Source organism: Scylla paramamosain, chromosome 37, assembly GCF_035594125.1.
Source record: "Scylla paramamosain isolate STU-SP2022 chromosome 37, ASM3559412v1, whole genome shotgun sequence".
NCBI lineage: Eukaryota > Metazoa > Arthropoda > Malacostraca > Decapoda > Portunidae > Scylla > Scylla paramamosain.
In genome coordinates, this window is record NC_087187.1 from 3000001 (window position 1) to 3023421 (window position 23421).

The 23421-nt window shown below is 44.0% G+C and overlaps 1 protein-coding gene across 4 annotated transcripts in view; it reads right to left on the reverse strand.

Moving 5' to 3' along the window:
• Nucleotides 1-23421, reverse strand: part of LOC135091356 (uncharacterized) — a 31048-nt gene that overhangs the window by 1770 nt on the left and 5857 nt on the right. For 2 of the 4 annotated variants that reach the window (XM_063988922.1, XM_063988923.1), the window contains exons 2-8: nucleotides 14006-14115; nucleotides 12197-12259; nucleotides 5226-5329; nucleotides 4487-4603; nucleotides 3766-3966; nucleotides 1175-1384; nucleotides 1-90 (exon numbers count right to left, since the gene is read on the reverse strand). The exon at nucleotides 1-90 is cut by the window's left edge and continues 1770 nt beyond it. In XM_063988922.1, coding sequence (XP_063844992.1) covers nucleotides 1-90; nucleotides 1175-1384; nucleotides 3766-3966; nucleotides 4487-4603; nucleotides 5226-5329; nucleotides 12197-12259; nucleotides 14006-14115 — 895 coding nt within the window. The remainder of the gene's footprint in view (nucleotides 91-1174; nucleotides 1385-3765; nucleotides 3967-4486; nucleotides 4604-5225; nucleotides 5330-12196; nucleotides 12260-14005; nucleotides 14116-23421) is intronic. The other 2 variants (XM_063988924.1, XM_063988925.1) reach the window with 1 other exon arrangement.

Here is a 23421-nt window from a genome sequence, read left to right on the forward strand (position 1 = left end):
CTCGGAGAAGACACGGTAGCCCCGGCCCTCCATGTACCTCCTGAGGGCGTCCTTTCCCTCCCCGCCGTGAATGAACTCCACCGACAGCGTCTGCAAGGGAAAACGGCTCAGAGAACTATTCACAGGTGTCACAGAGGAGCAGGTTGTGAGGTGCGAGTGTGTTGACTGGGGAGTGTTTGTTTTGCTGTTTGGGAATTTAGTTTGTAGGTGATAAGAGCTACTACTATTACTACTATTAATACCACTACTACTACTATTACTACTGCTACTACTACTGCTGCTACTACTACTGCTTCTACTGCTACTACTACAGGGACTACCACGTGTATGCCTGACAGCTTCCTACAGCTTCAATTAATTTCTTACGTTCTTATGTTCTCACTACTACTATTACTTTTCTATTTAAGAAGGGCTCTGGCAAAGTGCTACAAAAAGAAAAAAAAAAAAAGGGCCACTGAAGGCGTCTATCCCTTTTAAAAGTAGAACCAAAAGAATGATCTTCAATTAGAGAACCGTCTTGAAACATCCCTCCTGACAGAGTTCAAGTCATAGGAAGGGGGAAATACAGAAGCAGGCAAGGAGTTTCAGAGTTTACAAGTGAAAGGGATGAGAGACTGAGAATACTGGGTAACTCTTGCATTAAAGAGGTGGACAGAACAGGGGTGAGAGAAAGTCTTGTGCAGCGAGGCCACGGGAGGAGGGGAGGCATGAAGTTGGCAAGATCAGAAGAACAGCTAGTGTGAAAATAGCGATAGTAAACAGCAAGAGATGCAACATAGCGGGGGTGAGAGAAAGGCTGAAGACAGTAAAAGGAGAACTGATAAGACGCTGCTTGGGAATTTCGCTTTGGTGACAGGTGGAGAAGTGGAGAGTGAAGGAGTGTGTGTAAGGAGGAGCTGGTGGATGAATTGGGGAGTGAATGTGGTGGGGGTAAAAGTGTTGATCATTGTGTTTCACTGTGCTATCTGTTCACATCCTCCGTTTATTACACAATCACCCTTGCACGTGGCAGGATAAGGATGAGACACACAAACACAAACACATAACAACCTCACTCAACTAAACCTAACCGTGACCTAACCTGAGCCTAAAACAGACAAACAAACAAACAAACAAATACGAAACCCACAAACAAAAAAACACACTCACCAAAACCAAAGTTAACCTAGCTTACTTTTATGTTCACTTTGTCCCACGGTATCGTCTTGAGCACCCGCATCTCGGCGCCCTCCACATCCAAACTGAAGTAGTCCACCGTGGTTGTGTTGAGAGCCAGCAGGATGGAGTAGAGAGGCAAGCACTGCACCTCGGCATACCCTGTCTTGTTCTGGCCAGTCTCCAAATTGCTAATCTTACCCACGTTGAAACTCTGCTTGAACATTACCTGGTGAGGAGAAGGAACGTGAGGTGAGGTTAGGTCAAGAATGTAGAATGAAGGAAGGTTTGGTTTGGTTAGGTTAAGAATGTACACTGTGAAGGAAGGTTTGGTTAGGTTAGGTTAAGAATGTACACTGAAGATTTGGTTAGGTTAGGTTAGGTTAAGAAAGGTTAGGTTAGGTTAGGTTAGTTTGAGAATAGGTTAGGTTAGGTTAGGTTAGGTTAAGAAAGGTTAGTTTGAGAATATATCTTCTCAACATAACCTAACTTACCCTCCACTAACTGCATGCCTCCTCTCCTCCCGCGTCCTCAGTGCACACGACTTTTCTTTCTCTCAGTCCTATTCTGTCCAGTATTCTCACTCAATCATCCCTCTCTCTGGCAAACTCTGGAATTCCCTGCCTGCCTCCGTATCTTTTCCTTTCTATGACTTAAGTTCTCGAGAGGGAGGTTTCAAAATATTTATCCTTTAATCTTTGACGACCGATTTTACGCAATGGGCCTTTCATTTTTATCTATTTATTTATTTTTTTTTTGTATTATAATATTGTTGCCTTTGACTGGTACCGCTCCTACATAAAAAAAAAAAAAACAGGTGTAGACGGAGCTCAGGTGAGGCGCAGATGTGTGGAATGAAAGGTCAGGTAAATATTTTCTGCACGTGTCTCTATCACACAGCGCCCCGTGCAGGTGTTGCGAGGGAGAGACACCATAGAAAACAGTTGTAAAGCGTCATAGGAAGGGCGAGGAATTTTGTTGCCCATGACTAGTACCGCTCCTACATAGAAAAAAAATAAATAAAATAAAAAAAAAATTAAATAAATAAAAAAAACAGGTGTCGACGGAGCTCAGGTGAGGCGCAGGTATGTGGAATAAAAGTGTAACGCAGGTCAGGTAAATATTTTCTGCATGTGTCTCTATCACACAGCGCCCCGTGCAGGTGTTGCGAGGGAGAGACACAATAGAAAACAGGTGTGAGGCGTCATAGGAAGATGATTTGTTGCTCAACTGATGCTTTCACGAAGGCACGGCGCCAAGTTTCGTATGCAGTGTTCATGGATATTATGCTGGCTCCCGTGCACGTTCACGCACGCACACACACACGCACACGCATAAAAGAGAGAGAGAGAGAGAGAGAGAGAGAGAGAGAGAGAGAGAGAGAGAGAGAGAGAGAGAGAGAGAGAGAGAGAGAGAGAGAGAGAGAGACGCAGATATGAACTAAACTGAAGTAAAAAAAAAAAAAAGCGGGAGACAGAAAAGAGGCAGAAATAAATTGACTAGAGAAAGAGAGAAAGAGAGAGAGAGAGAGAGAGAGAGAGAGAGAGAGAGAGAGAGAGAGAGAGAGAGAGAGAGAGAGAGAGAGAGAGAGAGAGAGAGAGAAATTCACCCAAAGAAAATGATCATGTTTTTATTCATTTTCAGTTTTTTATCAACTTTTATTTTATCTATTTACTTTACTTTTTTTTAGATTTCTTCGAGGGACACAAATGACAACATCCAAACCCAGAATGATTCCCTTAATAATAATAATAATAATAATAATAATAATAATAATAATAATGAAAGTGTGTGAAGTGAAGAGAAGCACAGGTGAGATTGCCAATGATCACAGGCAGACTTTGTACAGGTGTATTCATTGTGCCGCGCCCCGTGCAGGTGTGAGGGAGCGCGGTGTGACAGAGGGGCGGGGAAATAACTACTCCGAGACGCAGGCAGCGCACAAAACTGTACGGCTGGAGAGAGAGAGAGAGAGAGAGAGAGAGAGAGAGAGAGAGAGAGAGAGAGAGAGAGAGAGAGAGAGAGAGAGAGAGAGAGAATACAGGGGTTGGAATAGGGAGAGATGTGATAAGACCAAAATAAATTGAAATACTACTACTACTACCACTATTACTACTACTACTACTACTACTACTACTACTCTCTCTCTCTCTCATACAGCACTAATCTGTCTATTGCTATCTCCATTATGCTCTCCCCTCATCCCTCTCTTATGCTTTATCATTTACATTAACTATTCCCCTCATGACTTCCCTCTCACAGACACCCATCCTCTCCTATCGTCTCTCCACCCTCACTATCTCCCCTCTTCCCTGTCTCCCCTCGCAGATCTCGCTAGCTTGGCTCATAGCAGTTCCCGTGTAGCATCAACCATCCACACTTCTCCTTCATAAAGAGACAGGACCCTTCTCAAAGCACCACAAGAAATAGGAAAACACGCAATTTGAAGCTACCTCATCTCTAACTTCCTGGACTATTTTCTATGTTAAGCTCTCGCCAATATTTCTGCAGCGAAGGAAAATAAAATTAATCTTCCGTCTTGATTTCCTCTCCTGTGCGTCACGTTGCTTTGAGGGTTAAAGGCAGGAACACAAGGGCTGGCTGACTCACCACGTTGGGATACGGAGAAGTACTGAGGCAGCCATTCACAGCCCACGCCCTTCGGTTCTTCCTCCTCACCAGCTCGAAGTTCTTAGGGTCGCCTTCGATGAGAACCCCGCGCCACCCGTACTCCTTTTCAAAGACGAGTGTGTTGGAGCGCGTCTCACCGTCCAGGGCACCACACTCCACGAAGAACCCGCCCTCCTTTACCTGAACAGAGAAGCGATGTATTCAGAAATGCTTCGTTCTCTCACCGTGGTTATTTTGCAAGGCCACAGAGATGGTTAGCCTGCAGTGTTTCTCGTGTTGGTAATGTAGAGTTCCTGTTGATCTGTCACTAGAACCATAAAACAGCCTAAAAAATCCGTGTAACTTGTTGAAAAAGGCCGCATTCAGAAAAAAAATAAAGAAAAATTGTTCTCATCGCTAGTCTTCGAGGCCACAACACACACACACACACACACACACACACACACACACACACACACACACTCCCCTCAAACGCAACCTCTGTGTCACCTTCGCAAATAACAAAGAAGAGAGAGAGAAAAAAATACAAAATACAAACAAATAAAATAAACAAACATGGGCAGAGACAAAGAAAGAATCAACAGACCGACACACACACACACACACACACACACTCTCTCTCTCTCTCTCTCTCTCTCTCTCTCTCTCTCTCTCTCTCTCTCTCTCTCTCTCTCTCTCTCTCTCTCTCTCTCTCACGTACCTTGTCTCCCAGGATGAGTCTGATCTGCTTACTCTGTCCCATTGAAGGATCAGAGTTGGATGAGGAGAGGGAGTAGGGCTGGGTGGAGGGAGGAAGGAGGTATTTGGCCCGTATCCTCTGTGAGAGAGAGAGAGAGAGAGAGAGAGAGAGAGAGAGAGAGAGAGAGAGAGAGAGAGAGAGAGAGAGAGAGAGAGAGAGAGAGAGAGAGAGAAATCGTTAACCATCTTCTGTAAAGTATTCATTAACATATTTTACCACATCACAAACCGCACCAGTTATCCTTTAAGACAGCAATGAGAGGTTCACTTGTGTGTGTCCTCTGATGCTCCTGTTAATTGGAAGCTGACAAGTTAGTAGAGTGTTTGATTGACTGATTGATTAAGTGACTGGCTTGCGTGCTGCCTGACTGACTGACTTGATGGCTGGTAAGTGAGAGTAACGAAGTAGTGTGATGATAGATTGAATGGCAATACATAAAAATACAAGGGAATATACTTTTTTCCTACCACACACACACACACACACACACACACACACACACACACACACACATAAATAACAAAGCAGATAAAGAGACACACACACAGAGACGTAGAATAAACAGAGATTCATAAACAAAGAAACCGGAAGAACACACACACACACACACACACACACAATTACCCACCCCCCCAAACCATCCCCCCAAACACATCCAAACCTAACCACCACCACCACCACCACCACCACCTGCACACACCTGTATCAACCTGCTGTCGTCTTGGTTAAGAGAGACAGGTGCCTTCATGATTTGCTCCAGGGACACCACAACATCATCCACGGCGGAGTGACGCGTCGACACCACTGGGGGGAGAATCAAGCACATGAACGGAGGCAGCAATGCACGCAACAATAACATGGGTGATGTAGGAAATGACACACACTCACGCACGCACATGCAAGAACACACGACACACGCACAAGCACATGCATAAAGAAGGATTTACACGCACACACACACACACACACACACACACTCGCAAGAATAAGATGAGTAATTATAGATTGATAGATAGATAGATAGATAGATTGATAGATAGATTGATTGATAGATAGATAGATAAATGGATGAATAGACAGATAATTGTACACATAGTATGCACACTTAAGAAGAAGAAAGAGAAGGAATGATAGATGGATACGCAAAAACAGATAGATAGATAGATAGATAGATAGATAAATGTATACGGAGACAAATAGAAGAAAAGAAAAACAAAAAAACAAGAACATGGAAAAGAATGAAACAAGTAATTAGAAAGAGAGAAAGAAAAAAAACAAAGATATTTAAAAGAGTAGAGAATGTAAACACACACACACACACACACACACACACACACACACAAGGAAACGGGTACAAGCGAGCAGTTTTTTTTTTTTCTTCTTCTTTTCTTTCGTTTCCATGTGTGTGGTTGTTAGCTAGTTGTGTGAACGAGTGAATGAGCGAGACTTGTGTGAGGCATGAATACGTGTATGAGTGAACGAGCTAGGCTTCAGTCATAAGTGTTAAGTGGAAGTGCGCGGCCTGGCGCCGAGAGATCACCTACCTCCAGCCTTCTGTTCACACCTTCTGTGAATAAACACCTGCACTGTTACCTGCGTTTCCTGTGCCCCTGCTGGTCAAGAGTCGAACATGGCGCAGTGAGTAGGATCAGGACAAGGCTGCAGTGGGTACGGCGCAGAATGGAGAAGCAGTTGGAGGCGCTGGCTGCCCTGCTAGCGCGACAGTCGGAGCAGAGTCAGGCTCGCGAGGAGCGTTTAACCCAGCTGCTGGAGAGAGTGGGGACACAAGCTCCCAGTCGCACCACGGCGAGCAATGAAGGCGAAACCACAGCCCGCAGCACGTCTACCCAGGGCGCGAGGTTCCCGACGTCCGCCACCATCATTCCTCACTTAACGGCGTCAGCATCTTTACGTGAGTTCGACACGTGGCGCCATAAGTTTGAAGGATACGTAACCCTCGCCAGGATAGACTGTCTCTCCCTGGCTGAGCAGAGGGCGGCACTCGCTGCTGTCCTAGACGACGAGTGGACCCGTACACTTCGCTACGGGATAAGCTTACCGAGAGACGCGGAGTTAAGAACCATCCTCGATGCAATGTGTGAGTACCTGCGAAGCCAGCGCAACATCATCATGGATAGAAGAGACTTCTACTCCCGCGTGCAAGAAACGCAAGAAGGTTTTGACGACTTTTTATGTGCTGTAAAGGAAATCGCCAATTTCTGTGACTTTTGCGACCAGTGCATAAACCATCAGCTGCGTGACAGAATTGTCGTTGGGACACGAGACGAAGTGGCTCTGAAACGCATGCTGGAAAACAAGAAACTCACCCTTGAAAACGCCATAGATATTTGCAGAGCATCAGAGAGCGCTAACCAGTGTAGTGCAGTACTAAGGGGCGGCTCTCACTCTTCGAGCCATGGTGTGAACGCTGTCTCGAACTACAGGAAGGGCAGTTTCGGGGGCTCAAGCCCCACGGGCTGTTATCGTTGTGGCAAAGATTGTCGCAGTGACAAAAGGGGATGCCAGGCAATAGATAAAGTGTGTCGTAACTGCGGGAAAAGAGGGCATTTTGCGAGTGTATGTCAGCAGACAGTGAGGAAACGACGAGGAGCTTCGAGGAGTTCCTCAACTGTCTCTCCTCATCGCGGTGCAGGCCCGAGGCGGGGAGCCAGTGCCAGTGTATACCAGCTCTTATCAGGCGTATACACAAAGACGGTGACGGCACGACCTGCGCCCCAGGTGCTCATTACCGCCACACATCCCGCTGGAAGAGACAAGATTACGTGGACTCCTGACTCTGGGGCCGAAACGACCGTTATTGGCCTCGACACGGCAACACTCCTTGGAATCCCGCCCTCCAGCTTGGCGCCCGCTGATGGTGATGGACTTTATGCTGCCGGTAATCACCCCCTCACCTGTGTAGGAACTTTCTCGTCGCACTTGCAACTGGGCGACAGGGAAGCTGAGACTGTTGTGAGCGTGGTGAAGGAGGTGAAGGGGGCGCTGCTTAGCTGGTACGATTCCATCGCTCTCGGAATCCTCCCCGAAGATTTTCCGGCTCAAATCCGACCGCTACGCAGGGAAGAACAGCGCACCGGCAACAGCTCCATCAAGTACCCGACCGCCTCGCAGCCACCTCTATCTACGCCCACAGAAGTGATCAGCTGGCCTCATTCCTACGACCCAACGCCACAGCAGCGTGCGGGGCACGCTGCTGCTGTGATCAAGGCCTTTCCCAGCGTCTTCGAAGCAAAGGAAGGTTTACGTGCAATGGCTGGTGGATCCATGGCCATCGAGTTGACAGACGACGCTCGACCCTTCGCCGTAACAGCATCTCGTACAATCCCTTACAATTGGCGTGAAGAAATTAAGAGCCAGTTGGAAGAGCTGCTTAACAAGGGAATCATCGAGAGTGTGGACTACCCTACGGCATGGTGCCACCCCATCGTGCCTGTCCCAAAAAAGACATCTGGTGTAAGGCTGTGTGTTGACCTGACACGACTCAACCGTTACGTGAAGAGGCCCGTGTATCCAGTGCGCTCACCTCATGACGCCATCGCCTCGATCGGGACCGGAGCAGTTTGGTTCACCACTCTTGATGCCAAGATGGGGTATTTTCAAGTCCCCATTAGAGAAGAAGACCAGGATTTAACCTGCTTCATAACACCTTGGGGTCGGTACAAGTTTCGGCGAGCGGTTATGGGTCTCGTCTCGTCTGGAGACGAGTATAACCGTCGAGGAGACCAAGCTCTCGGCGACATACCTAACACCATCAAGATCGTGGACGACATCCTGGCCTATGACTCCACCTACAGTGCGCACTTAGCCCATGTCATTCAGATTGTGCGGCGGTGTGACCAGCACGGCATCACTCTCAACCCACAGAAGTTTACATTCGCGGAAAGAGTGGTAGATTACTGTGGTTACTCTGTTTCTGGACAAGGCTACACGACAGACTCAAAGAAAGTTAAGGCAATCTCTGACTTCCCACGACCACAGCACATCACCGACTTACGATCATTCATGGGTCTTACAAACCAGCTTGGAAGCTTTTCTCCTGCTGTGGCTGCAGCTGCACAACCCCTCAGAGATCTCTTACGCCCGAAGAACAGTTGGTGCTGGTCTCCTAACCATGAAGAGGCGTTTGAGAAGGTGAAACAGTGTCTCGTCAGCCCACCTGTCTTGGCATACTTCGACCCATCATTACCAACGATGCTACAGACTGACGCCTCAAGGATGCACGGATTTGGATTCGTTCTCCTGCAGAAGCACAGTGACCAGTGGAAGATGGTGCAATGCGGGTCAAGATTTGTTACAGACACAGAGAGCCGCTATGCAGTAATAGAGTTGGAAATGGCTGCAATCGTCTGGGCAGTCAGGAAATGTGGCACCTACCTGAAAGGACTCCCTCACTTCGATCTAGTGCTCGACCACCGCCCGCTGATACCTCTCCTCAATAGCAAGTTGTTGGGAGAAATAGAGAACCTGCGGCTGCAGCGCATGAGGGAGAAGCTTGCTCAGTATTCTTTCACAGCAAGCTGGCAAAAGGGATCGACACACTGTGTGCCCGACGCCCTCTCACGTGCTCCAGTACAGGACCCAGTGGAGGAAGAGGATGCTGCTACTTCTGGTGACCTCGACCCTCTCCACTCAGCGGTCATCTCAGCGTTATCTGCCACCAATGAGGACGGCGTCCGCTTAGCACCACTCCAGGATCAGACTGTGGAAATGGTACGTGCCGCAGCAGCAAGAGACGGGGAGTACTGCTTGCTCAAGAACGTCATCATCGAGGGCTTCCCTGATCATTGCCACGACCTCGATCACCGCTTGCGTACGTACTGGCCGGTGCGCAGTCTGCTGGCCGTAGACGACGACCTGGTGGTTTACGGGCCGAGGCTTCTTATTCCTCACAGCCTCCGCCGAGAAACACTAGAGCGACTCCATGACAGTCATCAGGGGATGGAGCGCACCAAGCGACGGGCCCGACAAACGGTGTACTGGCCTGGTATGGACAGAGACGTTGAGAACGTCGTTTCTGGATGCTCACTATGCCGTCCACTCCTACCAAGCCAAGCCAACGAACCTCTCTGGCAGGACACGGACACACCCAGCAGGGTGTTTGAGTCAGTTTCTGCAGACTACTTCCACGCAGCAGGCCGTACATACCTCGTGTATGTAGATCGCTTGTCTGGGTGGCCTCACGTGTCTGCATGCTCACGTCCAGCATCGGCTGATCAGCTCGTTCGTGTCCTTCGGGGTGTGTTCGCCGACACGGGCGTGCCTGTTCTCCTGAGGACTGACGGTGGACCGCAGTTCACTTCTTCATCGGTACGGCGCTTCCTGGCTCGATGGGGGGTGGAGCATCGTGTATCTTCACCTCATTATCCACGCTCCAATGGTCACGCCGAGGCAGCGGTCAAGTCCGTGAAGAAGCTGATCCTCACGACCACACAGCAGGGACACCTGGACGAGGATGCGTTCGCTCGCGGGTTGCTGGAACTGCGCAACACTCCGAGGGCGGAAGGGCGATCACCAGCACAAGTCCTCTTCGGTCATCCTATGAGGTCCTGTGTCCCGGCTCATCATCGCTCATACGCTCAGCAGTGGCAGCGCGCTGCTGATGAGTGCGACGCCAAGGCAGAGCGACTGAGGAAGAAAGCGAAACTTCGCCACGACGCGTCCGCCCGTACTCTTCCTCTCCTGCACCTCGGTGGCCACGTCGACGTTCAAGATCACACGACAGGCCTCTGGGATCGCCTGGGTGTCATCGTGGCTGTTGGGCGAAGGAGAGACTACCTCATCAAGATGGGCAGCGGTCGCGTGATGTGGCGTAATAGAAGACACCTACGCCCACACAGACCTCTTGCTCCCCTTCCTGTCGAGCAGCACACCGCTCATGGCGGTGCAGCGCTTCAGCATCAGGGTCACGAGGAACACCACCATCCCGGCAGCCCGGAGCATCAGGGTAACGGGGTACACCGTGGCCGAGAGCAACCAGAGCGTCGAAGCAGCCGACAGCGTAGGGAGCCGAGACGACTGCAGGTGCGGTGGCACCGTAGCACCTACGATTAGTCGTACGTGTTCATTGTACGCTGTGTTTGTTTTGTGTATATGTACCGTGTTTTCTGTACTTCAATCATTGTAACTTTGTTTCATGTGTTACGGTAGCCATAACAAAGATAAGGAATCTTCCTTATGTCTCGGGGGAGGTGTGTGGTTGTTAGCTAGTTGTGTGAACGAGTGAATGAGCGAGACTTGTGTGAGGCATGAATACGTGTATGAGTGAACGAGCTAGGCTTCAGTCATAAGTGTTAAGTGGAAGTGCGCGGCCTGGCGCCGAGAGATCACCTACCTCCAGCCTTCTGTTCACACCTTCTGTGAATAAACACCTGCACTGTTACCTGCGTTTCCTGTGCCCCTGCTGGTCAAGAGTCGAACACCATGCACTGAACTTAATATAGGGTGGAATCAGAGTGTTTGATAAAGGAGGAGGAGGAGGAGGAAAACAACAACAACAGCAACTACTACTACTACTACTACTACTACTACAGCAACAACAGCAACAACAACAACAACACGAAAGAAAGAAGAAAAGAAAAAATTAATAAAGAAAGATAGATAGACAAAAGAAAGAAGAAAAAATAGAAAACGAGAATAACAGCAAGAATTAGAGCAAAGAGCAAGAGAGAGAGAGAGAGAGAGAGAGAGAGAGAGAGAGAGAGAGAGAGAGAGAGAGAGAGAGAGAGAGAGAGAGAGAGAGAATACGTAAATACAAGAAACATACCTCTACATATTTCAAAACATACAAAAGAGAATTACATACATTCATACGTACATACATACTGAGATATATTGATGGAAAGTTGAATGGTAAATGTTTTGGCAGCGCATGCAGTTATTATTGCCACACAGACAAGCATCAGATAGTTAGGCAGTCAGTCAGTTAATTGGTTGGTTAGTCAATTAGTCCAGAATATTAAACTATGCATGAATGAATAGCAACTCTAAACTGTTTTTTCATCTTTTTATTTTTTTTTATTTTTCTTCTTAACCCTTTGCCACTTTGTACACCTTTCCCTAATTACCAGTCACTCTGAAACATCTTTACTTGTTCTACACCCACATCCAATCTTTCAACTGCGAAGAAATTGCAAAATGTACTCTTTTTCATCACTAACTTTCTTATTGATGCTCATGAAGGCTTTGCTTCTGGCCCTGCTAATTGCTTGAGTCGCAGTGAAAGGGTTAAGAGAACTTCGACTGTTTATAGGTTATTTTTAAAGACTTTTTGTAAATTATCTTCCATAAACTTAAGACTGTTCATTCATTTATTTATCATTTTGTCAAGAGCCATGCAGTGCAGCTTACCTCGTTCACAAATCAGGATAGGTAGAAGCCGAGCGAAAATATATGAAAAAAACAAATAAATAAAGATCGATAAATGAATAAATAAATGAAACCTTTTTTTCTTACTTTTTTTTCCGTTCACGTACCGGAGTAAACTGGAGGTATCCACGGACACACATACACACACACACACACACACACACACACACACACACACACACACACACACGAAACATCCAATATCATACATTAAAAACATCGGTGAAACACACACACACACACACACACACACACACACACACACACACACACACACACACTCACCGTCCACACTGAGTCTGTCCTTCATGGCTCCCTCCAAGTCTTCCATCTTCATTAACACCTTCGCTGCAAGTGTTGAGGTGAGGCAGGTGAGCGAGTAACGGGCTGAGAGCATTCCCTACTACTGCTAATACTGTGACTGGTTAGGGTAGCAATGGTGGTGGTGGTGGTGGTGGTGATTGTGGTAGTGGTGATTGTGGTGGTGGTGATGATGATAGTAGTAGTAGTAGTAGCAGTAGTAGTAGTAGTAGTAGTAGTAGTAGTAGTAGTAATAATAATAATAATAATAATAATAATAATAATAATAATAATAATAATAATAATAATAATAATAATAATAATAATGATGATGATGATAAAAGAAGAAGAAGAAGAAGAAGAAGAAGAAGAAGAAGAAGAAGAAGAAGAAGAAGAAGAAGAAGAAGAAGAAGAAGAAGAAACCGTAACAAGAAAAAAAAAAAGGGATCAAAGAATCACACCAGAATTACTATCATCATCATCATTATCCATCACAATCATCATCGCTACCATTACAAATACTATGACTACCATTATTATTATTATTATTATTATTATTATTATTATTATTATTATTATTATTAACGAGATATGAGCTCTCTAAATTTGGCTAAGTTAGATAAGTTAGGTTAGGTTAGGTTAGGTTAGGTTAGGATAGGTTGGATTAAATTAGGATTAAGTTGGATTAAATTAGGTTAGGTGAGATCAGGTGAGGATAGGATACGTTAAATTAGTTTAGGTAATATTAGACAATGTTAGACTACGTTAGGTTAAGTTAAGTTAGACACATTAGGATAAAAATAACCAAAATCAGGATAAATTTGGTTAGATTCAAGTTCAGGCCGATATTAGGTTAGGTTAAGTTAGGTTAGGTTAGGTTAGGTTAAGTTAGGTTAAGTTAGGTTAAGTTAGGTTAGATTAGGTTAGGTTAGGTTAGATTAGGTTAAGTTAGGTTAAGCTAGGTTAGATTAAGTTAAGTTAGGTTAGGTTAGGTTAGGTTAGGTTAGGTTAGGTTAGGTTAGGTTAGGTTAGGTTAGGTTAAGTTAGGTTAAGTTAGGTTAAGTTAGGTTAGATTAGGTTAGGTTAGGTTAGATTAGGTTAGGTTAGGTTAAGCTAGGTTAGGTTAGGTTAGGTTAGGTTAGGTTAGGTTAGGTTAGGTTAAGTTAGGTTAAGTTAGGTTAAGTTAGGTTAGATTAGGTTAGGTTAGGTTAGATTAGGTTAGGTTAGGTTAAGCTAGGTTAGATTAAGTTAGGTTAGGTTAGGTTAGGTTAGGTTAGGTTAGGTTAGGTTAGGTTAGGTTAGGTTAGGTTAGGTTAGGATTAAATTCAGTAGGGGTGAAAATTATGAAAGCGTGATACATTAGAGAACCCATACTTCTTCAATAACTGCCTTAGTGAGCATAACCATAACATTGGTGTGTGGCTTCTGCTGCTGCTGCTGTTGTTGCTGTTAGTGCACCCTTGTTATAGCATTAATATCTACAGCAGGGGAAGCAAACTGTTAAAAATAGCAGAAAGAAAAGCTTCTCTCTCTCTCTCTCTCTCTCTCTCTCTCTCTCTCTCTCTCTCTCTCTCTCTCTCTCTCTCTCTCTGAACATAAGTCGTGTGGCTGTCTCAGTAGCTTTTGTTCTTAATCTACTAATTTGTTATAGCATTATCATTTATAGCAGAGAAGGCAAACCGTTAAGAATATTGAAGATAAAAGCTACTCTCTCTCTCTCTCTCTCTCTCTCTCTCTCTCTCTCTCTCTCTCTCTCTCTCTCTCTCTCTCTCTCTCTCTCTCTCTCTCTCTTACTGAAGGACGGGGAGATATCGAGGGTGAAGAGTGCCAGTGATGTCAGCAGCAGCACCACCATCGCCACCATCACCAGCTGCAGCGCCATCCGTCCCCGTACTCCGCCCGCACTGCGTCGAGTAACACACGGTAAACAATCAGACGTGGTAACAATGGAGAACAATGGAGAATGACACACGGCACATACTAAATACTCACTTTAACTACACCCTCCATTAAAATGACCTCTAGACTGATCATAGTGAAGGTTAACATAGTGAATCATTATTTAGTAACAGATAGGGATATTGAATAGCACTTACATACATAAATACTCCTTGTAGAAGTAGCTCATGATGAAATGACTTTTAAAATGGTTACACTGAAGGCAAAGAGAGTCAATTCAACAAACTACGGGTAATAACAGTAATTAGCAGCACAAGCACCAATATATATACATAAATATTCACTATTACTACATCTCGCGTTGAAATGATCGCTATAAAGATGCAGGTAAATATAGAGACACGTTTATTAATCATTCACTACACAGCAATGATAACAGTAATGGTAAATGATGGTTTTTCACACTGAAGTGGTAAAATGGCTTATTGATTGATAAAATCCATGTTGCCAAATCTAATCTCCTATCTTTGTTGAAACTATTGGAAGACAAATAATAATAATAATAATAATAATAATAATAATAATAATAATAATAATATTAATAATAATAAATACGACCAAATCTAATCTATATCTTTTCTTTCTTTGCAGTTTCTCTCTCTCTCTCTCTCTCTCTCTCTCTCTCTCTCTCTCTCTCTCTCTCTCTCTCTCTCTCTCTCTCTCTCTCTCTCTCTCTCTCTCTTTCTCCGCCAAGTGCCAACAGTTGCATCAGTATACGCTGCTTAGGAGAGAGAGAGAGAGAGAGAGAGAGAGAGAGAGAGAGAGAGAGAGAGAGAGAGAGAGAGAGAGAGAGAGAGAGAGAGAGAGAGAGAGAGAGATCAATACATGAGAGGACCACAGTGAACAGAGAAACTGAAGACATCCTTTCACCACCAATCTCTACCACACCACCACCACCACCACCACCACACCACCACCATTACAACCATTACCTTATTCACTATCACTTTCTCCTCGTCCTCCTCGTCCTCCTCCTCCTCCTCCAATATCACCTCCACTATCTCATTTTCACAAGCACCACCACCACCATCACCACCACCACCACCACCACCACCCCCCCACCACCACTAAGTCCATAATACTACAGTACAACCAATAACATAATAATAATAAATGTTGCATCTGTCACAGGTGTGATGTCAGTAACGCAGGTGTGTGTTCTTATTACACACACACACACACACACACACACACACACACACACACACACAGGAGGGCAAGAAGTATATACATATCAGAAAGAGAGAGAGAAAAAGAAAAAAACAGATAACACAAGATAAGAGGAAAAAGAGCATAATAAAGAGGAGAGAAAGAAAGAATAAGATGAATACACGATACTGCCAGCACTTCTGACCGACAGTAGTAGTAGTAGTAGTAGTAGTAGTAGTAGTAGTAGTAGTAGTAGTAGTAATAGTAGTAACCCAAGAAACAGTTAGAGATGAAACACGAAAGAAGGAAGGAAAGAAAACATAGAACAATGAATAAGAACATGTTGAGATGATAATACCGTAAAATAAAAATAAATAAATAAATAAAAAATGAAATATGAGACCATGTATATTGCAATGAAGCAGCAGCAGCAGCAGAAGCACCAACAACACCAGAAGTAGTTATAGATTTATAAGAACAGATAAAAGAAAAAAATTGGAGGGATACACAGGAGTACACAGGGGTTGAGGACGATAAGATAAGCACCATACCTTACTGCGGATATGAAAAAGCGACTCAAGGCACAGGGCAAGGGTGAAGACAAGGCAAGGCAGGTTAAGGCACAATAAGGGGAGGGAGGGAGGACTAGGGTGTAGGAGGAGGAGGAGAAGGTAAGGCAGTGTGAGGCACGGTAAGGTAATTTAAGGCAAGCGAGGACAAGGGTAGAGGAGGAGGGCTAGGTATAGTGTGACAAGGCAGGTGAAGGCAAGGTTAAGGTAGCAAGGTAAGACAAGGCACGTGTTCTTGGCTAAACAGGCCTGACTGGTACACACAGACACACAGACACACACTCATAATCGATGGTAGCTCGTTCCTGCAAGCACTGTGTTCCTCTCCCCTCATGTTTTGTTCTATTTTTTTTTTTTTTCTCTCTCTTTTCCGGAGTCAGAGATGTCTGGTTTCCACTGGTGTTTTGCTGATTAGTCACGTTTTCATGAGCGTCTTCTCAGTACTCGAGTTTGCAGTGGTGTTTTTGTTGTAACTGGATCAGATTTAATTGGCGTTCTTCGTCAGTATTGCAAAATCATTGTTAGACTATCACTAAAATCATGAAAACACCCTTGAAGACTCCAGAAACTTACACTAAATCACGTTAAAGGAACAGAACCCTTGCTAAACCATCACTACAATCAAGAAACCTCCTTGAAAGCCCCCAGGAACTTCCACTACAGCGTATTGAAAGTAGTGGAGGTGAAACGCCACAAACTCAGTCTGACAGCCCGACCCTGCCCAACGTGAATGCCAGCGTGGGAAGCCTTGCCAAGCGTCATGGAGCTAAGGGCCGCCTCCTCTCACTGCCTGAACCACGTGTTAGTGAAGAGGAAACATCACTATATTATTAATGTATTGGGTTTTTATACTTTTTTTCTCCTCTCTGGCCGGGTTATCCACACTACAGTTTACGCTCGCTCGACTCACCCTCACTGTTCACGATAACACGTGTGGGTTTGTCTGAATTTTGTCTCCTAAGGCACAGCAAGGTAGCATGTTGTGGAATCGTAAGAACATCACCAATGAGCGAACCTGTAATAAGCATTAGGCCTACACGTGGTAGTTCCTATATTAAGCTTGCCTGACTATGGCCACCTATCACCATCGTCCATAAATTTGTCTAATACGAACTAAGAAACATAAGAAAATAAGGGTTGATGCAAAAAGCCATCATGCCTACACGTGGCAGTCCCTGTATGAAACATGCCTACCTATCTCCACCTATCATCTTTCAAAGCTCCCTAATGACATGACACAACCTAATTACTGAGTCTATTCCGTTCATCCACCACTCCATTTGAGAACCCATTCCTTCCCATCTCTTTTCGGGATCTAACTTTATCGAGGTTTAACTCTTTGTTTTTGTTCTACCGTGATTGCTGCCCCTGGGAATGTTGATGATGGTACCGCTGCTCTCCTATGCTCCCTAGACCCTATGAAATAAGCTCCCATCAGTCACTGGCAAATTAACGAAGATTTTGTGGTGCTAAAAAAAAAATATATATGACTTATTAGTTCCTCTATAGCCAGAAAGGTTCATAATCTTGATATTCATAAAGGTATATAAAGAAAGAAAAGTGATATTTTGTGGTGATATGCGTAAGTTTTATTGCCGAGCTAATGGAGTGTAGATGAGATAAGCGTACTGCAAACACACTGTCTCGCCGCTTGGGAAATCTTGACAGTCCAAAAAAATGTGTGTCAAGAAAGTCTTTTGTTTTGTTTTGTTTTCTTTTTGTGTGGTAATACTGTTTTAGATTTTATTAACCGACTGCTGGATGAATGGTACCGAGGTGTGATTCATAACTTGCCGAACGTACTCACTGAAACAAAAGCGTACGGATCACTTACAACCCAAGATGAATGGACTGTTTACTTATATATAAAAGAAAAAAATGTATGTTTGGTTTATGACTCATTAAAACGTCTATACAACCCAAATTTTAAAAAAGGCATAAGAAAAAAATCAATCCTGTGTTGATGCTGTATATGTCTCACTCGCCTTTCGCTAGCCTACTAAAAGAAAAATTATCGTTCATTATTTATTTACTGCTTCAGCGCTATATGTAACAATTAACACCATAACCATAACAATCACACCACAACCACAACAATTCACACCACAACCACAACAATTCACACCACAACCACAACAATTCACACCACAACCACAACAATTCACACCACAACCACAACAATCACACCACAACCACAACAATTCACACCACAACCACAACAATCACACCACAACAATTCACACCACAACCACAACAATCACACCACAACCACAACAATCACACCACAACCACAACAATCACACCACAACCACAACAATCACACCACAACAATTCACACCACAACCACAACAATCACACCACAACCACAACAATCACACCACAACCACAACAATCACAGGTAATGCATGAAATCTTAAATACACAAGAAAGAAGGGGGATTAAAGAGAATACATTTTGCAGTTTCCAGCCGGTGTAATGTTTGGAAGTTGCTGAAGAAGTAGATAATCTCAAAGTAATTAATAATGAAGGAAAACATGCCAATTAGCAGTAAAAACACCTTTACAATCAAATTTCAAGAGTACACAGCCAAAAGAAAAAAAATATACATTGTACTAATACTGTACAGCTTTCACTTGGGTATCATAACACAAAAATATGGTTCAGTATTCATCAAAGCACGTTTATAATCAAAATTTCAAAAAAAAAAAACATTGGAAAAAGTAAATTCCTTATTGACGATCTCAAAGTAATTAATAATGAAGGCTCCACTGTCACATCAGACCACGGGAGAAGTGCCTTGACCTACATGTACGATGCCGCCCTTAGAACCGCTTTGCTTTCCCACCACGGCTATTTTCAAAGGCCACAGAGACTGACCGGGTTCTCAAGAGTACTTCTCCCGTTAGCATTGTAGAAATCTTGTTAATAAGTCACTAGAACCGTAAAATATCCTTAAAATCGCTTTGCCTCCTCACCACGACTATTTTCAAAGGCCACGAGATGATTGGACGGGTTCTCAAGAGTGCTTCTCCCGCCAGTATTGTAGAAATCTTGTTAATAAGTCACTAAAACCGTAAAATATCCTTAAAAACGCTTTGCTTCCTCTCCACGACTATTTTGAGAGCCTACAGAGATGACTAGCCGAGTTTTTAAGAGTGTTTTTGTTATTAATGTAGATATTATGTTAATCTGCCACTAGAACTACAAAACACCTTTAAAAATCTGTGCAGCTTCAATTAGAGCCTTTAGAAAGTAGTGGAGGTCTAGCGGAGAAGTATTTCAAAGTTCGGTCACTCCACCTCCTCAGGATACACATGTGCTATCATTAGAATACAGCCGCCTGTTCACCACGCCAAGGCTACAGAGCGGAAGATTCAAGAGTGGGGCCTCCACCTTACGTGACCCAAATAACATTGACAGTCAGTTTGAATTGACGCATGTAGTGATGTGAATTACCAGTATATGCTGTTATTAGGACATTTTCTCACGTCAAGTAGAGCAATTATACAAATGAAGCTAATTAGATGGGTTAAGCTTGGTTATCTTTTTTTTTGTAGATATTTATAAAGATTCCATGTATTAAAAAGTGCTAATGTTTATTACACGTCGCACTGAAAGGGTTAATGGTGTAAATTATTGACTTAACTATCACTAGAATCACGAAAACATCCTTGGCAACAATAACAGCATCCACTAAAACTTAACTAACTAAATCAACCAACTAACTAAACTAACTAAACTAAACAAACTAAAATTGCTGTGAAGTATGTCAAGGTTTCATTGTCCGTAACAACTTCCGCTAAAACCTGCTGTTAGTGTGAAACTCCTGCTAAACCAATAGTTAAATGAACAGATTACACTTCATAATCCTTTAATTAATCTCCTTGAAAGCTTGAAACGGGAATAACATGCCTTGCTCAACTATTCACACAACCATGAACAAGAGGAGGAGGAGGAGGAGGAGGAGAAAAAAGTAATGATGGTGATGATGATGGTGATGATGATGACTGGAATACGTGGTGATGCTTGAACCTGCGACAAGTGTTATAGAGAGCCACCACCACCACCACCACCACCACCACCTGTATTCACTTTCATTCCGCGGGACGTGCTTCCTGTACACACACACACACACACACACACACACACACACACACACACAAGGATATGGCAATCAAGAATATCAATTTTCAATGTACTTTTAATTGGAGTCTTATTTTTTCTTAATTTTCTATTTTTTTTAATCAGTTATAGCATTTAGTTAATAATAGTAGAATGATAACTACAAGATAAAACAATAATAGAAGCAACAATAGCAACAGGATATTACGAAGTAGGTGCTCTCTCTCTCTCTCTCTCTCTCTCTCTCTCTCTCTCTCTCTCTCTCTCTCTCTCTCTCTCTCTCTCTCTCTCTCTCTCCTGAACGCTGATCCCTAGCCCATACCCCTCACCCCCCTCCTCGCATACAGGCAGTAAATGTTATAACCTTGAGTTCTGAGATAAACAAATCCTTTTATTGTACCCGTGAAATTGAGACCCCCCGCTGGTACCTCAGAGTGTGTGTGTGTGTGTGTGTGTGTGTGTGTGTGTGTGTTGGTCAGGCCACAGTTATTAGGTAGCAAACACACTCACACATGCACACACATACGCACACACACACTTGGTTTATTATACGGTAGACTGTATGATGTGGCACACGCACACACACACACACACACACACACACACACACACACACACACACACACACACACACACACACACACACACATACACACACTTGTTACACGTCATACAAGCATACACCCGGACACGTAGCAAACATATTTCCTTTCATGACATACATTGTGTGTTTTTCGTGTCTAGTTTTCCTTAGTCTGTTAGGAGAGAGGCGGTGCATCCTGACGAAGGACTTTGGATGTGGCATTTGGGAACCGTTACCCTGAGTGGTGGATGCCCTTTCATGAAATACATACATACATACATACATACATACAGACGGACAGACAGACATACAAACAGGCAAACAGAGGCTTCCGTGCTGTCAGATATGCAAAGGACACGTTAACTTAGTAGCTGGTATTGTTAACACACACACACACACACTCACACACACACACACACACAGTTTCATGTTATGGGTTACCTTGTCCGTCCGTCTGTCTGTCTGTCTGTCCGTCTTTTGTTTGTTTAATGGAATCAAATAAAGAAAAGTTCCCCTATAGCTGTATTTGGGTCAGGTCAGGTCAGGTCAAGTTAAGTTAGTTAGGTAAGGTAAACTAAAGTACATGAAAACATAACCTCATGGCCATAAATATTAGTAAAATGAGAGAGAGAGAGAGAGAGAGAGAGAGAGAGAGAGAGTGTGTGTGTGTGTGTGTGTGTGTGTGTGTGTGTGTGTGTGTGTGTGTGTGTGCGTGTATGTGAGTCACGAACAGTACTCATATATTCATAACCCAATCCCTCGTTGGATGTATCCATTACAATCAACACAAAGGAACATAAAGGAGAAACAAACACCATCAGGAGAGAGAGAGAGAGAGAGAGAGAGAGAGAGAGAGAGAGAGAGAGAGAGAGAGAGAGAGAGAAAGGGGAGAGGTGGTAAGAGAAACTATCTAAACGACCTAATTATCTCGTTAAGACTGCCAAGAATCGAGGGAGTGTGGGCGTGGTAGCTTAACGCGTGACTGACAGCCTCCTAGGGACCCATACATCTGCTGCTGTTTGTTCTACGTTTGTTTTCTCTCTGTAGCAGTGGTGATGGTGGTGGTGATGAAGCAATCCAAGAAACACCAAGAGATGAAACAAGAAGGAGGAATACGAAAAATAAATGGAGAATGGAGAAATAGAAGAGAGTTGGGAATAGAAGGAAGGAGTGGGGGAAGATGCTAAACACGAGAAACAGGTATCAAGATTACAGGAAGCGAGGCGCGACTATGAAGAACAAGACGCGGCGAGTCATCACGAGCAGGAGAGCAAGCGGTGATTACAAAAGACTATACCCAAGTGACCGTCCGTGAATCAGTACACAAGGGAAGCACGGGTCACCAGCACCACAAGACGGACTGACAGTACAACATAAGCAACGCCGCCTCCTCGTTCCTAATTACATTCACCAAAGTTCCTGGAATGTTCACTTAGCTGAGAGTTATGGGAAAGTGAACTGTATAATCGAGATATTGGAAAATGAATCTTGGTGGAGGACACTCAAACATCACGTTGTAAATTATGAGGTGCAGAAGACAGGGATTGACAGACAAGCTAGACAGAGGGGGCCAGAATGAGTGAGCTGTCTGTCACGATACCATTAAGAAGAGACTGACGGTTGCAGTGAAATTCTGAGTAAAGTGCTGGTGCTGTATGTTAACCGGATCCGCGTGGAATGTGCTTTCTCAGTGAATATTAATGGCGTGAAGTAATTTGAATCGGAAATGCATTGTTAAGGGTATCAAGATGTTCAGCACAGTTTATTTGAAGAGAGAATTACTATTATTTTATTGATTTTATTTTATCTTTTTTTTTTTTTGTCGTGTCAGAATGAATGGTGCGTATAACGATCGCAAGCTTAAGTGTGAACGTAAATATAAATAATAAAACTTAAGTAAGGCCTATACAAAAAAAAAAAATAATAATAATAATCAATGCATTCTCACAAGTGCCTTAAGAATTTTTTTAGGGACGCAGCAAGATAGTGCAGCACAGAAGCAGTAGTAGTAGTAGTAGTGGTAGCAGTAGAAGTGGTGGTAGTGATGGTGGTGGTGGAGGAAAAGGAAAATGATAGTTGTAGGAAGTGATAGTGATAGGGATGAGAAAATGGTGATAGTAGTAGTAGTAGTAGTAGCAGTAGTAGTAGTAGTAGTAGTAGTAGTAGCAGTAGAGACGGTGGTGGTGAGAGGAAATGGTGGTGATAGCAGTAATGTTTATAGACTAGTAACGATAACCTTAACACACACACACACACACACACACACACACACACACACACACAATACCATGGTGAAGCTCCCCTCAGGACTCAACTGGCGATGATGTAATGGGGAAGACACGTAATGGGTGGTTGGGATGGAGGGAGAGGCAAGGGTTATGGGGAATGGGGAGGAGGAGGAAGAGAAGGTGGGGGAAGGAGGAGGAGGAGGAGGAGGAGGAAGAGGATTTAGTCGTGAGTATAATGACTGGAGCATGTCTCTGTGTGTGTGTGTGTGAGTGTGTGTGTGTGTGTGTTTGCATGTCCAGTATTAATAAGACTGAATAAAGGTCGTAATTTCTTTCTCTTGTCACTCATTTTTTTTTTTTTAAGTTTGCACACACACACACACACACACACACACACACACACACACACACACACACACACTTGTTAATACACTCTATACATGAGTACCTCTACTGGAAAAAAAAAAAACATGCAAATAAATGAATGACTAAATAAATCAATGAAAACTGTATATTTGTACATTTTTCATCTCTTCATCGTTCAGTTTGTTGTTTGTTGGCTCTCTCTCTCTCTCTCTCTCTCTCTCTCTCTCTCTCTCT